Below are 15,140 nucleotides of genomic sequence, written 5' to 3'. Positions count from 1 at the left end.
AATAATTTCCAAACAAAATGTTTAAAAAACGTGGATTTCAGATATTAGCATTTATAACATTTATTAATTTTATCGCTGTTATATTACTGAATTTTGGTTTTATCAATTTTTCTACAAAAATGCATAAACTTATATATCCGCAAGAACTGAATTTGGACACATCAGTGAAAGGTAATGAAAATTAGGTGCTTTAGAATGTTAAATATCTAATAAGTTATTGTTTAGAACCCACCTTTGAAGAAATGGTGAAAGCGGTAAATAAGGAATTACCTAATCTGCCACTGGAGCTTCATGTGAAAAATCGCTACAGAGGTTTTCGTTTAAATAGCACATGCGCTCCATATCCAGAAGTACTCGAAATACAGTTTCATAATAATGTCTATCAGCAATATGCCAACTTAAATGTGACATTTCAATTATTTGCCGCATACTATGATAATCGTACCACAGTGCCACAACATCCTGTAATACGTATATTAGCAATGATAAATCAAATTGAAGAGAAATTTCCCACAAGTTACTGTCAATTGTGGTATGAAAAACAAAAGGAACCTATAATTCTGCCCATAATAGAATATTTACCAATTTGGTATAAATATTGGGGCAATAAACCTAACCACTTATATCCACACATGTTGACCTGTGTGCTGCCAAGAGATAAAGTTTCCGAAGTTCCGCAAAGCATATCAATTGTAAATAAAGAGTGTGATAAAGCTACAAATCATCTGAAAGTCGTATATGAACCACCATTGGGAAGGAGAACAAAAGGTGGCTTTGCAGTTTGTGTTAAGGGATTTATGTTCCCATTTGCGGATATGTCAGCACGTTTAGTAGAGTGGCTTGAAATGATGCGTATACTTGGTGCTCAAGAAGTAATTGCATACTCATTGACCATACATCCAAACACTACTAAAGTAATAGATTACTATAAGAAAAAGGGTTTCTTAAGAATGTTTCCTTATTCTTATGCACGTGGTGAGCCTGTATACGCAAATTATCAGCGTTATATTATGAAGGAAGATTACTTGAACATGGTACTAAACGAAATGTTTCCATACAATGATTGTTTGTATAGAAGTTTATATAAATATGATTATGTGGCTGGTATTGATATTGATGAAGTGATTATGCCAATGGGTAACTGGACATCATGGTATGATATTGTTGAATATAGTGAAAAATTTCGAAATTCAAAATGTAATAGTTATGCAAGCATTTGTTTTCGAAATGTCTATTATCCAAGGTACGAAGGTCAGCCTCCATATTCCACGGATATACCGAAATACTTTTATATGTTACAGCATGTGAAAAGAGTTGAGAAACATTTACCTTCTGGTATGGCTGCCAAATGTCTACATAACACAAGTGATGTCTTGACACTGCATAATCATTTCAGTATGAGTCGTTTGGGTTGTTATGCATTGGATATTAATGTAACTGAAGCTCAGCTACAGCATTATAGAGAACCGGACGATAAGAAAACTTTGAATACCAGTGTGGTGGATGCTAATATTTGGCGGTTTAAGGAAAATCTGGTTAAACGTACAATGAGAGTTTTTGAGGACTTGAATTTCTTTAAAGAGACATAATAGATAAATTTATAAGTACGATGTGATACTTTTTAGTTAGTAATAATTCCAGCATAAGCAATGTAATTTAAATATTTTCAATCTCTCTAAAAGTTTTTTTTTCTATATCAGAGTCTCAGTAAAATTTTAAATTCTCCTTTAAATAAAGATCTCAACCGAGTATGAAGGAAAACCAATGAAATTTCTAATCAAAGTTAATAATTTTTAATTACGTTCAAAAGTTTTCTAAGTAAACTTGCTATTATGTGTTCCAGTAATTAATACCAGTGTAATCTGGATATGAATAATAAAATGACATGATTGAATAGACAGTCGACTAAGTCACATTGTCAAAATTATTGAATACGCTATATATACGTATATAAAAATTAATATTTTAATTTGTTTTTGTTTTACTTTTTATTGAAATAAATTTATAGTGACAGAAAAGTTGTCTAAGATTGCATTAAAAAAAAAAATGTTTAAATGGCTAAAATGATAAGATAATAAAAATAGTCGTTATGTCTCATATATTTAGAATATTGCGTTTATTTTTAAATTTTTTGTAGTATAACACAATTTCTCTTGTCTTGAGGTTGTACTACAATATCTGTGATTGCTGTAGACACGATATGACTAATAGTCGAAAAATAAATATTTATTATAAAAACTTGATTTTCATAATGGAGAATTGATTTGAAAACTAACTATTGGCTTTCATAATATGATGTGTATAAAATTATATATTTAATTGACGCTGATTGCTACTTAACTCTGATAAGTGAGTTTCTATGTTGATCTAAATAAACAGTTAAAACTCTATATTCCACCTATCAGGTAAAATGAGCATGAATTCTTTCTCTCAATATTATCGCTGGTGCCTCAACACTACAGAGAGAATGGTTGTATTATAGTTGAATAACTGTCGTGTAATAACTTCAGTAGGTTTGTAGAGGGTACACTATTTATGTCTACTTGTAGTATTAAAAGATATAGATAGGGCTCAAGTTATAGCTATATATAATTTGTGTAGTACAAATAAATGAATATAATAAATTGATATAGCAAATAGCTATATAATTTGTTTATAATTCACTGGGCTCAAGTTATAGCTATATATAATTTGTGTAGTACAAATAAATGAATATAATAAATTGATATAGCAAATAGCTATATAATTTGTTTATAATTCACTGGAAATATTTTTTGGAAAAATTTTATAGTCTTCTGTAAATTGCGCTTTCAAATTATCATAACATGTAGTCATATAACCGTACCGATTTATGGTGGTGTTGTAAATATAATTATTATTTTGCACTAAATTTGCAAAAATGAATCTATAAATTTGTTATATCTACAAGTATATTATAGTATATTATTTTTAATCCACCGGAACTATAAAGTAGTTGCTATACTTAAAATCGTAACTCGTTTATGTAGACTAGAAGATTTTTAAAATTATATATATTTGATATTTTTTAAAATAGGTTGTTTTGATTATTACCGGGCTTATGTCGTTTATAAAAAGTTTTTATAAAAAAAAATAACACTTATTAATTTGTGTTAAATATTTGAATAATATTTTTATTTTTATAAAAAATATTTACGGTACATATTTTTTGATCTATCTTAAGGGTACAATGATAACTATTCATTATATAAAATATTAAAATATCATAATATTTTTTCAAAAACTTAAACATTCTCTTTCCAATTTTTTTTTAATATTCAAAAAATTTTGTTTTAAAATTAAAAATATTTACCTTAATTTAAAGTTAAGAATATTTATTCTAAAAGAATTGCATTTAAATTGCAAAAAAGAACAACTTCATTTGAGAATAAAAAAAATTTCATGGTTATTGTAGTTATTACCGCACTAATCTGGACATATGGACTATAGTTATAGGGTACAGCTAATAAATATAGAAGTCCAAAAGGATCAAGATGTTCTCTACGTAAACATAGCTGTAATTAGTAAATACTATAAGTACCTACATATAGTATACTATATATAATATATATATACTATATAGTAATAAAAGCTCAGGAAAAATATGTTTGGCGAATTACAGAAAGCAGATTAAATTATATTAGCGTTTAAAAACGTTTTCCCATATAATTTTAAAAAGATTGTATGAAGTAAGATAATGCAAGTTTTGAACGGTCAGATTATAATAATCACTCAATTACAATTTGTATTAAGTAAAATTTGAAAATGATTAAAATACATATTTAAATGTTTGTCTTACCATTTTTTTAGGGCTTTTATTATTTCAAATCTTATATTTCTTGTAAAATTATTAATTGTTATTAAAGCAGGTGTAAAGGAGAGAAAGGTAATATTTGCGATTTTGGGTTTTTATTTAAAGTTCTTGTACTAGTGAGAGACCAATAAGAAGTTAGTTAATATAGTTTAAACTCTTTACATAAGCATTAGAACTTAATAGTCATATGCTCCAATGTACTTTATATTACCTAGTCGACTTATCAGTACTTGAAATTCTAAAGGGTTCTAAAGGGAAATTAGTTAATACTGAAATTCGTAAGACCATATTCTTAGGAGCGGCTATATACGTAACGTACGCAATATAATGAACTCAGACAAAGTCGGTATTCAAGTTCTTCTTATGTTATGAACCACATTCAATACTATTATTTGAGATAAAATGTTGTGCTATTTCCTTCCAAACAGACAATGTTTGGGACCCTAAGTCCTATTCCGAAATATGGATTTATTCCTGATATGGAACGAACTTGAATTTAGATTTGAATTTAAAAAGGAAGTTTAGTCCTTTGCTTCACAGAAACCGTATACAACATCTTTACCATAGGTATGTTATGAAATTTTGGAGTGTTAACTAATCACATGAATTGAAGGTTCTGCTTTATGTTTTAGATATGACAGTATGATCAACTTTATTACTAACCAAAATTAAAAATCAGGTGCTTATCTGATTTTTACTAGATATAAGAATACCAATTCAATTTCGTTGAGATTCTGATTGAAACTGACATTGGTTTTTGATTTTCCTAGAACACATTTGATCAGAACCAAATTATTAAAGCGATTATCTAAATACGTTATAAATTACATTCTATATAAACTTTTACGCTTATATTTTGCGATCATTATGACAATTTATATTTTTGATATATTAAGTTTTATATTTATTATATAGAACTATATATAATATATTCTAGTATACATAGAATAGAAATTTTTTTTTAAATTTAGTTTTCGCAACTTTTGCAATTATTCTTTAATAAATTATAAATTTTCAACAGTAATGTAAGAACGTCTTTGCAATATGGACCACTTATTAATAATCGTATTTTATCTGAGTGTCATAATTTATTAAATGCATTTATTCTGCGCCTGAAATTATGCAATGTAATCTAAATTATTTTTTTTTTCAAAAATTCAATCTATCATTTTGTCTTTTTTATTTAATTTTTTTTATTATTTATCTATTTAAGCTCTTTATTATCATGACTATGATGACATATTCTATAGACAGTTCTATTAATCAAAAAGTTTACAATTTCATTTTTACTACTACATTTTTTACTGCTTCATGAATTCTTTTTGTTTTTGGCTCAATTTTAAAGCTAATATTTTTTATTTGAATATGTGAACATACGTATATTTGTTCACTACAGGCTTAAATGTTGATATATATTGATGAGCAGCAATATTTGGACTGTATTTGGAATATTTGGAATGTGATGAGGTAGATAGTTTAAGCCAATTTGAACGTAGTATTAATATGAAATCATCAGAAGAATTGGTTATTGGAGGGAAGAATATATCGAAATAAGAAGCATTTATATAATCTTTTAATTCAAAATTAATAGTGTATTAACAGAAAAATGTTTGGTCCCTTAAAAGAAAAGGGGATGTATCGCATAAAATACAACCACGAGCTAGAACAGCTAGCTAAAGGTGTTACAATTAACAAATTTATGAAAAAGCAGCGATTAAGATGGGTTGAACATGTGATAAGAACTTCGGATATGAGAGTACCGCTTAAGATTTAGAGGACCGAAGAAGAGGGCGACCAAGAAAACGATGGAAAGACAGTGTGCAGCTTGACTTAGAAGAAATGAACCTAAGAAATTGGAAAACAAAAGCAAAAAAACAGATAAGAATAGAAGACTCTTATAATATAGGCTTGGGTCCTATATGTACTGTATAGTCAAGGATGATGATAATGAATAGAGTATTAATACAAACTGCTTGAAGAGAAAGAAGAGAAAAATTATTTCATTTATACTTGTCTTAAAATAAGTTTTATAATCAATAAAAAATTCAGGTAAAATATATTATAAATTCCAATTACTTCATAAAATAGAAGTAAAAGTTAATAAATAGAAAATATAAGATCTTAGACATTTTAGTATGATTTTTATTTGCAAATACAGTTTTAGAGGTTGATCAGGGTTTTCTTCCTCAGAGCGAGTGAAGAAAGCACTTATTTTATTTTATTGTGGGTTTCTGTGATTTAGTAAATTTAACTAATGGAACTAATGGAACAATGGCCAATAAAAACTGAATACATATTAATAAGTCAATGCATGACTTTTAAGGATTAAATTGACATAAAATGAACCTACGTCTGAACATGAATTAAATTAAAGTCAGTATATTATGTATTATGTATGACTATAAAGCTTCTGTGAAATATTTTGTATTGTTTTAAATTTTTTCAATATGTGTTAAGTACTTGAATGGATTATATAAATTTGAAGCTATAAAAAAACTCATAGTGTCAGTCAAAAATTATTCTAGTATGATAAAACCCCTATATGTTCATATCTCAAAAAATCATATAATGTTAGTTTTTAATATATATTTATCATTTAAAGATTGAGCGATTAAAAGTATTTTAGCGCTGAGTCACAGCACACCCATGACCCCCATATGTTTAAGTATTGACTAATGTTATCAATGTTAATGCAATCTAACAACTCAAATAAATTAACAATATTAACTGATATTAGATTCACCTAAAATACTTAATTTACTTTCATAATTACTATTATGTTTATCTACGTCTATATTATAAACGCTTATCAAATACAAACTAATAAAGGGTGTGTCCTTTTTTGAGCATTGCTGATTTTTACATATATCATAATTTACTGCACTATATATAATGTTAACAATGTTAGTTATGTAAATAATTACTTTTTTATTTTAAAAAAAACTTATATGCAAATGTAATGTATTCTCAAAAGTAAAGAAGGTTACGAAAAAACTCGACGTGAGGCCATCTACAGGTAATAACATGCCGGATAGGTTAAGTACTCTCTGAATTCATTCAATCTGTTAGTTTTTTTTACCGTTTCGGAAAATCACAGTTGCCAATATAGACGTAGCAGCCATCCTTACGACATCCTTAAAGACAACCCCGACAAAATACTTTCAGTCCATGCAAATCGATGTATTGATTCGGAATGGGACTATTTTGAAAAAGTAAATCTGTTTTGCCAAACATTTCTGTTTGGTTATTTTTGTTCACTTTGAAAGCAACTTATATTTCTAGAAATTTTTTTTAATAATAAACAGATAAGATAAGAAATATACACATTTCATTCATTTTGTATAATATGTGTTATTGTATGCTGTATAACACAATGTATTTTGTTATGTTGGAGTAAGGTGGCACTTGTTTAATATTCACCATAGAAATACGAGGGATATTTAAAATGTTTTTAGACAATATAAAATATATCATTTTGAAATAATTTTTTTTTGCTTATTTTTTCATAAAAACTTTTATTAAATCAGTACTGATATATAGTAATGGTCTCATTTCATAAGCCATAAGAATTTTTTTCTACACTGCACATATACAGGGTGTGCTGTCCATAAAATGAACAAATTAATAAAATTCCATTCATTATAAACTGATACATACTTTGAAATTCGTTTCTTACAAGGAAAACAAAAGGATAAAAAATGCTTACAACTTACTTTAGTTGATCTATGAGTTGATTTATTAAGAAAAATAAAAAAATGTTATTAATTCAACAATAAAATTTAATATAAATATTATAATAAAATCTTTTTTTTATGTCAATGTTTTGTTCGTTTGAACGAAGTAGATAAATTGATCGCCCATATATTACGGACGAAAACTATAACTGGTTGTGAGTGAGACATTAAAGACAGTAGAGTACAGAAACATTAACTGTAATTCAGACTGTCCTCCATAGTACTTAAAATTAGATAAAGATTTTAGTAAATACGTTTTTTGAGTAGTATCATTTCTTAATCTAGTACATGTTACGAAACTCTAAAAAAGTACTAAATTTTATACTATACATTACTTCATTATTCAAGAAATAAAGTTTTCGGCTACCCATATAGCTATATGCTTCGTATACCGTGAAATGGATATCAAAGAATAGTTGGGGATTCGTAGGCAAGTCATATAGTATGTATATTACTAGGCTTAGAACATAACTGAGAGACTATACTTTTATTGCATACAATGATGCAATGCAATGATTTTAAACTTATAAACATTTATGAGAACATTTTTTTATTTCAGATTTAGTTCTATTTCAAGAACATTTTTGGGAGTAATAAGACTCATTTTATGTATTACGACTTTATACTACAGTTTTTGATACAAATAGACAGAATTAAAATATATTATCACTTAACATATATACAAAACACAAAAAACCCTTTTTTTCAAGGAAGACCATCTATTTGAGAGAGAAGGAAGGAAATTTGGGAAAGGATATATAAGAAGAAAATGTTTATTATAGCGTTATTCTTAGAATAAAAACAAATTTCATTAAACCTTTGAAGCCAAAATTATTCAACTTTATCTGTTATTTACCTGACACTTATATATCTAGAAGAAAAGCAGGTTGTGAATTTAAGTTTAGCAGACTCAAATTAATCTAAACTATTTACAAAGTAAAACTATAAAAATAACTGAAATCATTTTCAACGCACAGTATTCTTGGAGCCATAAATCACAGCATAATAATAGCAATAGCAATTAGAAAACCCACAACAGAAAACAACAAACCCCAATATAGTACAAAAAATGCCAATTCCTTGCACAAAGCAAAGGTTAGATAGATCCATCCAGTTGGTAAACGATTTACTTTTCCTACTTAAGTTTACATTTCTATCTAGAACCATTTGCTACAATTTGCACCGAAGTAAGTTCAGATAATTAAATAGATTATTAATAAGATTTAATGCAATACAGAGTTTTAGTTTTTAATTTAAATTTTTTTGCTCTGATATCTATTTAAAAATTAAAATCATAATATATGATACCGCAATTATTGCTTATAGTACTTAATGCAGAATGCAAACACTTTTTATAGACTAACTAAATGTTCACAATAGACAATAGATAAATTTTGAGTATCAAAAATGCAGATCTGAGGTCAATTATTGCTGAATTAATTATCTGATTAATTATCATCAATTATCTGATGAAGTGATAAACAATAATCCAGACAAGGCGTAAAGAGGGGTTTCGAAGATACCTCGAGTTAATAGAGAATAAAAGTGCTGAAGTGCACTGGCTCAAATAGCTTTAACATAATAATAATAATAAAAAAGTGGATTGTGGAGTAAGATTATGTCTATATATTTATAAATGTCAGTGACAGTTCATCTCATATATTCATGTTGAGGTTAAGAGTTAGACTTGTACTAATACCTTGGCACGTTAACTAACTAAAGCACTTTTAATGGAGATAAAATGGAGATCTCAATGTCGAGTAGTGACAAAGCAAATCAATTAAATTTTACCATTTCTCTTTGACTTACAACTTTGGCAGTAAGGATCCTATAACTGGTTACCATATCTAATCTTGGACAGTCTCCAGTTAGTAAAATTACTATATTGAACAATGTGAAGTGGTCAAGACCACGAAAAAGTTATAATTAGTTTTTTTAGTGGGAGTAAATCTTTTATTAATATTAATTGTCCAGTTATTTCTCGCAACTCAAAATTAAATAAGTAAATTCAAGTCACAGATGGCGTAGTTATCAACATTGACCAACCATAATGTTCATCACCTTATAGCATTGTTCCTTGAAGTTATTTTGCATTAGAACTCTATACTATCTCCTTCGTTGCAGTCCACAAGTTTTTTCAAGTATACTATTGCTTTATAGCATTGCTTTTATAGAATGTCTTGCAACAGTGTTCTGATATTTGTTTATTTTACTTTTTACAGACTCCTCAAGTTGTCTACTACTTGATTGTTGTGACATTGCAATAATCAATGAAGATTAATGAGACCAAAAAATTGGATGGGAAAGGTTGAAGATTCGTACTTGAAACAACATCTTATTCTATGTTTTTGCTACTTATCACTCCTATTTGTACACCCACAACCAATTACTATAGTTAGTTAATTCAATTGTGATCATTAGCGGTCCATGCCGTATTATAATCATATCAATAATGTTCTAAAAAGGGTATCAAGCCATTTCGGAGGGGCGCATATTGACAATTTTGTCACTGCATGGTATTGGTACCCATATATCTGGCAGTACTAATGTGATTTTAACAACGAACAGCTATTCGAAAGATGAAACTTTACGTCGTATTGTAATTTGTCTAATATCTGAAGAAATGAGCTATGCATTTCGAAAAACTTGTGCGGTTTACACTGAGGTTGCAGTACGTGAATGCTGGACACAAACGTGGTTTCGTTCAAAAATTTCGATGCCAAAGATGCAACTCGCTCTTGCCGAGAAACCAATGAGAAAACCGATAATATTTTGTAATTGGTGGAGCAAGACCGTCATACAAGTTGTATATTATCTTTAATGTAAATTTAAACATAATTTATGAAATGCTGACAAAAAATCTAAAACTTTCAATAAATGTGCTGTTTAAATTTGTCAGTGTATCTTATATCTTATGATAAAAACAAACTGATGATAAAAAAAAAATTATTTTGCTGACAAATTAATCAACTTAATTGTTTTGTCTATTCCTAACATTATTTTAATGTATAGAATATGCAAATTGATTGCTATGAAATTAGTTTAATATATTCAATATTCAGATCGAGTTGTTTGATCAATTTGGGCTGTGCAACTGATCACATAATAAAATCTCTGTGCATTTTTCCAAAAGTGAAATTCTATTAAAATACAAATAAATCAAGTAAAATGTTTACCAGTCGTCGTTTCAAAATCTTGGCTTTTATAACTGTTATAAATTTAGTAGCTATTATTTTATTGAATTTTGCTTGCACGAATATCAAAACTAAAGTAAGTAAAACTATAATTCCCCAAGAGCTTAAATTGGATACCGTAATACGAGGTAAAAAGTTTTTTTGTCAATAGACTTAACTCAATATAAAGACTCTTTCAGAGCCAAGCTATGAGGAAATGGTTAAAGGCATCAATGAAGAATTACCAATGTTACCACTTGAACTTTATGAAAAAAATAAAAACGAAAATTATGGCTTGAATTCCACCTGTGCTTTATATCCCGAATTACTTAGCATAAAATTTCATAGTAATTTTTATCAGGAATTTGAAAATTTGAATGTGACTTTTGAACTGTTTGGAGCATACTACGACAATCGTACAGCCGTTCCAGATTATCCTGTAATACGTATTTTGGGTATGGTTAACCAAATTGAAGAGAAATTTCCAACAAGTTACTGTCAGTTGTGGTATGAAAAGCAAAAGGAACCTATTATTGTGCCCATAACAAAATACCTACCTATTTGGCATAATTATTGGGGCACTAACCCCAATGTCTTGTACCCACATTTGATAACATGTGTGTTACCAAGAAATAAGCTTTCTGAAGTACCACAAAGTGTATCCATTGTTGCTGAGGAATGCGAAAGAGCTACAAATCATTTAAAAGTTATATATGAACCACCAGTAGGAAATAGAACGAAAGGCGGTTTTGCGGTCTGTGTGAAGAATTTGGTCTTTCCATTTGCAGATACATCCGCACGTTTGGTAGAGTGGATGGAAATGTTGCGAATACTTGGTGCACAAGAAGTAATTGTTTATTCACTTGCAGTACATCCAAATGCAACAAAAGTAATGGATTACTATAAAGAAACGGGGTTTCTTAAAGTATATCCCCATTCTTATGCACGTGGTGAACCAGTTTTTCCCAATTTTCAGCGTTTTATTATGCAAAAAGACTATCTAAATATGGTGTTGAACGAAATGTTTCCGTACAACGATTGCTTTTATAGAAATTTATATAAATATGATTACTTGGCTGGCATCGATACTGACGAAGTGATTATGCCACTGGGTAATTGGACGTCTTGGTATGATATTGTTGAATATGTTCAAAAATACGAAAGTCCAAATTGTGAGACTTTCGCTGATATCTGTTTTCGAAATACATATTATCCACTTGTTCAGAGTACTTTTTCGACAGATATTCCGAAATATTTTCATATGCTACAACATGTAAAGAGAGTTAAGGAGCACATGCCTGTTGGCTGGGCCACGAAATGTCTACACAGCACAAATTATGCTTTAACACTTCACAATCACTACAGTATGGATTGGTTGGGTTGTGGTGGACTGGAAATAAATATTACTGATGCACAACTTCAACATTATCGTGATCCAGACGATAAGAATACTTTGAATTTAACTGTGTTGGATTCTAATATTTGGCGTTTTAAGGAAAATTTAGTGAAACGCTCTTTAAAAGTGTTTGAGGAATTGGATTTTTTTAAGAAGGCAATAAACGAAAATTAAATTGGATATTAATAATGTAATTTTGTAGTACTAACACGTGACCAAAGGCTCGTATTTCATAATCCATTTATAGCCTTAAAAATATAAAAAAAATATGTTAATTATTATTATTATTATATTAAAATTATATTTGCTAATTAATTCTTATTCCAAGAGTGTTTTTTTTTATCACAACCATATTAAAAACAAAAGGAAGCTCATCGGCTCGGTCAGAAAATTTTTATCAAATATTATTTTGATAACTGTTTTTATATAATTCCATACATAATCTAATAAGTATTTCTGAAATTTAATGAATATAATACATTTGGTTTATAAATGAGACACATTTCCGGAATAATGAAATAATAAGAATCCAACAATTTAACCAAACGTTGAGATTTTATATAAATATTTACTTATTAATGACTTAATTTATAAGAGAATAAAAAAATAAAAGCGGGTAGAAAAATTGAAAAAAAGCGAATAAAAAAGAGAAAAATATGTATAGAAAAAGAGAGAATAAACGTTTAGAAAACGGAAAAGAAAAAAAGAAAGAGATAAAAAGACATAGTAAAAGATGAACAAAGGTAGAGGAAAAAAAATTAAAGACGAGAGAACAAGAGCGAATAGAATATGGATAAAGTATGATAGACAACTGTGGAGAGTGAGAAAGAGAGAGGGAGAGAGAGAGGACAATAATTTTTCTCATCATAGGTTTTCAATGAGTACAAAGTATAACTGAGGATAATCTAATTTATATATTGTGTCATATTTATTTTAAATGCGTAGTATTTCCGGTAAGATTAAATTTACTTCGACAGAATGAGGACAACGTTCATATGCTTGTTCAAACTGTTCATAGAAAGTTTCTTTGGTGTCGTCATCTTTATCTTTCGTAGGGGCGTGTGCGCAAATTAGCCTAATGTGAAAAAAATGTTGGTTTATTGTAGATTTCAACAAGCCTTGCGTTTATTGGTGTGAAGGTTAAGACTAAATTTCTCAACTTTCGGCTTACCACAAATCCGACTTTGAATTAGTGCTTTATTGTATGGCAGCTGTACTAGATGTCACAGTGTTCTTTTTTAGAGCATCCTTGTCCCGTCCGTCGCATTTCTTGGAGGGCGGTAATGTCAGGTTTATATTTCTTGAGGACATTAACCACCTGTATAGATGCACATTCTCTGTAAAGAGTTTAGACATTCCAGGTGAATATTCTTAAATCGAACTTAAAAACCATAAAACGTTTACGTGTGCCGACAAGAGTAAATGGTTTTCTAATACGGGGCTGACTCTTCGTTTTCATTGGAGTTATGGTTTTATATGGTAGGTTTTAAGCCCGACACATAATCACATATATTCATGAGGAGGATTTTGCTGCATATATCAGTATATACGAATGATTGTAGTTATCCAGGGGTGGACGCGTGGAAGCTGTGTGTCGACTTGGAAAGGACAGTGACAAGGAATCAGACAAGGAATAAGTTAAATGAAATCAGATACTTTACATGTTCACACCCTTTCCCCCTCGAGATAGAACCATAAGGATACAATATATGATAAAATAAATTAAATTCACATAACTAAAATAAAAATACATTGCTTATTATGTCAAAATGATTTTTCAATACGGTTAATATTTTTTATTTAGAAATTATTATATATTAGTTTTGTGTGTTTTAAAATTTTCTCATAAATTATATTTTGATACATTTTGAATTGTAGATTTCAATTCAACTGCGGAAGTAAAAATTAATTTGTATATACTCGTTTATTACCTTTTTTAAAACGAAATGTTTCCTAAACGTTGTTTTTATATTTTGGGAGTTGTCATTCTAGTGGAACTTTTTATTTTCTCAATCGCCTGGTATATGGACAGTATTTCTAATCCCATATATCCGGAACATTTGAAATTGGATACCCTAGTGCGAGGTAAATAAAAAACTCGACATTTGATAAGATGAGAATTTTTAATGAATTTTATTTAGAGCCCACTATCGAGCAAATGATTGAAGGTGTTGATCAAGAACTGCCCAATTTGCCGTTTGAACTTTATATACAAAATAAAGATAAGGGTTATGGCATAAATTCTACCTGCGCTCAATATCCCAATATTTTGCATATAAAGTTTCATAATAATTTTTATCAGGAATTTGAAAATTTAAATGTGACTTTTGAACTGTTCGGAGCATACTATGACAATCGGGCTGCCGTTCCAGATCATCCAGTAATACGAGTTTTGGCGATGGTGAATCAAACCGAAGAGGAATTTCCAATTAGTTATTGTCAATTATGGTATGAAGACCAAAAAGAACCTATTATTGTGCCCATAACAAAATACTTTCCAATTTGGTTTAAGAATTGGGGCACTAACCCCAATGTCTTGTATCCATATTTGATAACATGTGTACTACCAAGAAATAAGCTTTCTGAAGTACCACAAAGTGTATCCATTGTTGCTGAGGAATGCGAAAGAGCTACAAATCACTTGAAAGTTATATATGAACCACCAACACGAAATATCACGAAAGGTGGTTTTGCTGTTTGTTTGAAGAATTTGGTGTTTCCATTTGTTGATATATCCGCACGCTTGGTAGAATGGATGGAAATGATGCGCATACTTGGTGCTCAAGAAGTAATTGCTTACTCAATAACAGTACATCCGAATGTTACCAAAGTAATAGATTATTATAAGGAACAAGGTTTCTTAAGGGTATATCCTCATTCCTATGCGCGTGGTGAACCAGTGTTTCCTTATATTTTGCGTTATATTATGAAGCATCACTATCTTAATAAGGTGTTGAACGAACTGTTGCCATACAACGACTGTTTTTATAGAAATTTATATAAAT

General features: G+C 29.0%; 3 protein-coding genes across 3 annotated transcripts; all 3 read left to right on the top strand.

Moving 5' to 3' along the window:
- Window positions 1-242: 242 nt before the first annotated feature.
- On the top strand, window positions 243-1,589 carry LOC119666554. Its single transcript, XM_038075836.1, has one exon. The coding sequence runs from the start codon at window positions 243-245 to the stop codon at window positions 1,587-1,589; it is 1,347 nt and encodes a 448-aa protein (XP_037931764.1).
- Window positions 1,590-10,956: 9,367 nt separating this feature from the next.
- Window positions 10,957-12,309, top strand: LOC119666553. Its single transcript, XM_038075835.1, has one exon. The coding sequence runs from the start codon at window positions 10,957-10,959 to the stop codon at window positions 12,307-12,309; it is 1,353 nt and encodes a 450-aa protein (XP_037931763.1).
- A 1,661-nt stretch (window positions 12,310-13,970) lies between these two features.
- On the top strand, window positions 13,971-15,140 carry LOC119669595 (the record flags this gene model as incomplete). The annotated part of the gene is given in 2 exon segments (XM_038079562.1): window positions 13,971-14,220; window positions 14,277-15,140. Coding segments are annotated over 2 exon segments (1,003 nt in total), but the record flags the coding sequence as incomplete, so codon positions are not given.

This window comes from Teleopsis dalmanni, chromosome 1, assembly GCF_002237135.1.
Source record: "Teleopsis dalmanni isolate 2A chromosome 1, ASM223713v2, whole genome shotgun sequence".
NCBI classification, from domain to species: Eukaryota; Metazoa; Arthropoda; class Insecta; order Diptera; family Diopsidae; genus Teleopsis; species Teleopsis dalmanni.
This window is presented reverse-complemented; position numbering and strand designations above follow the sequence as displayed.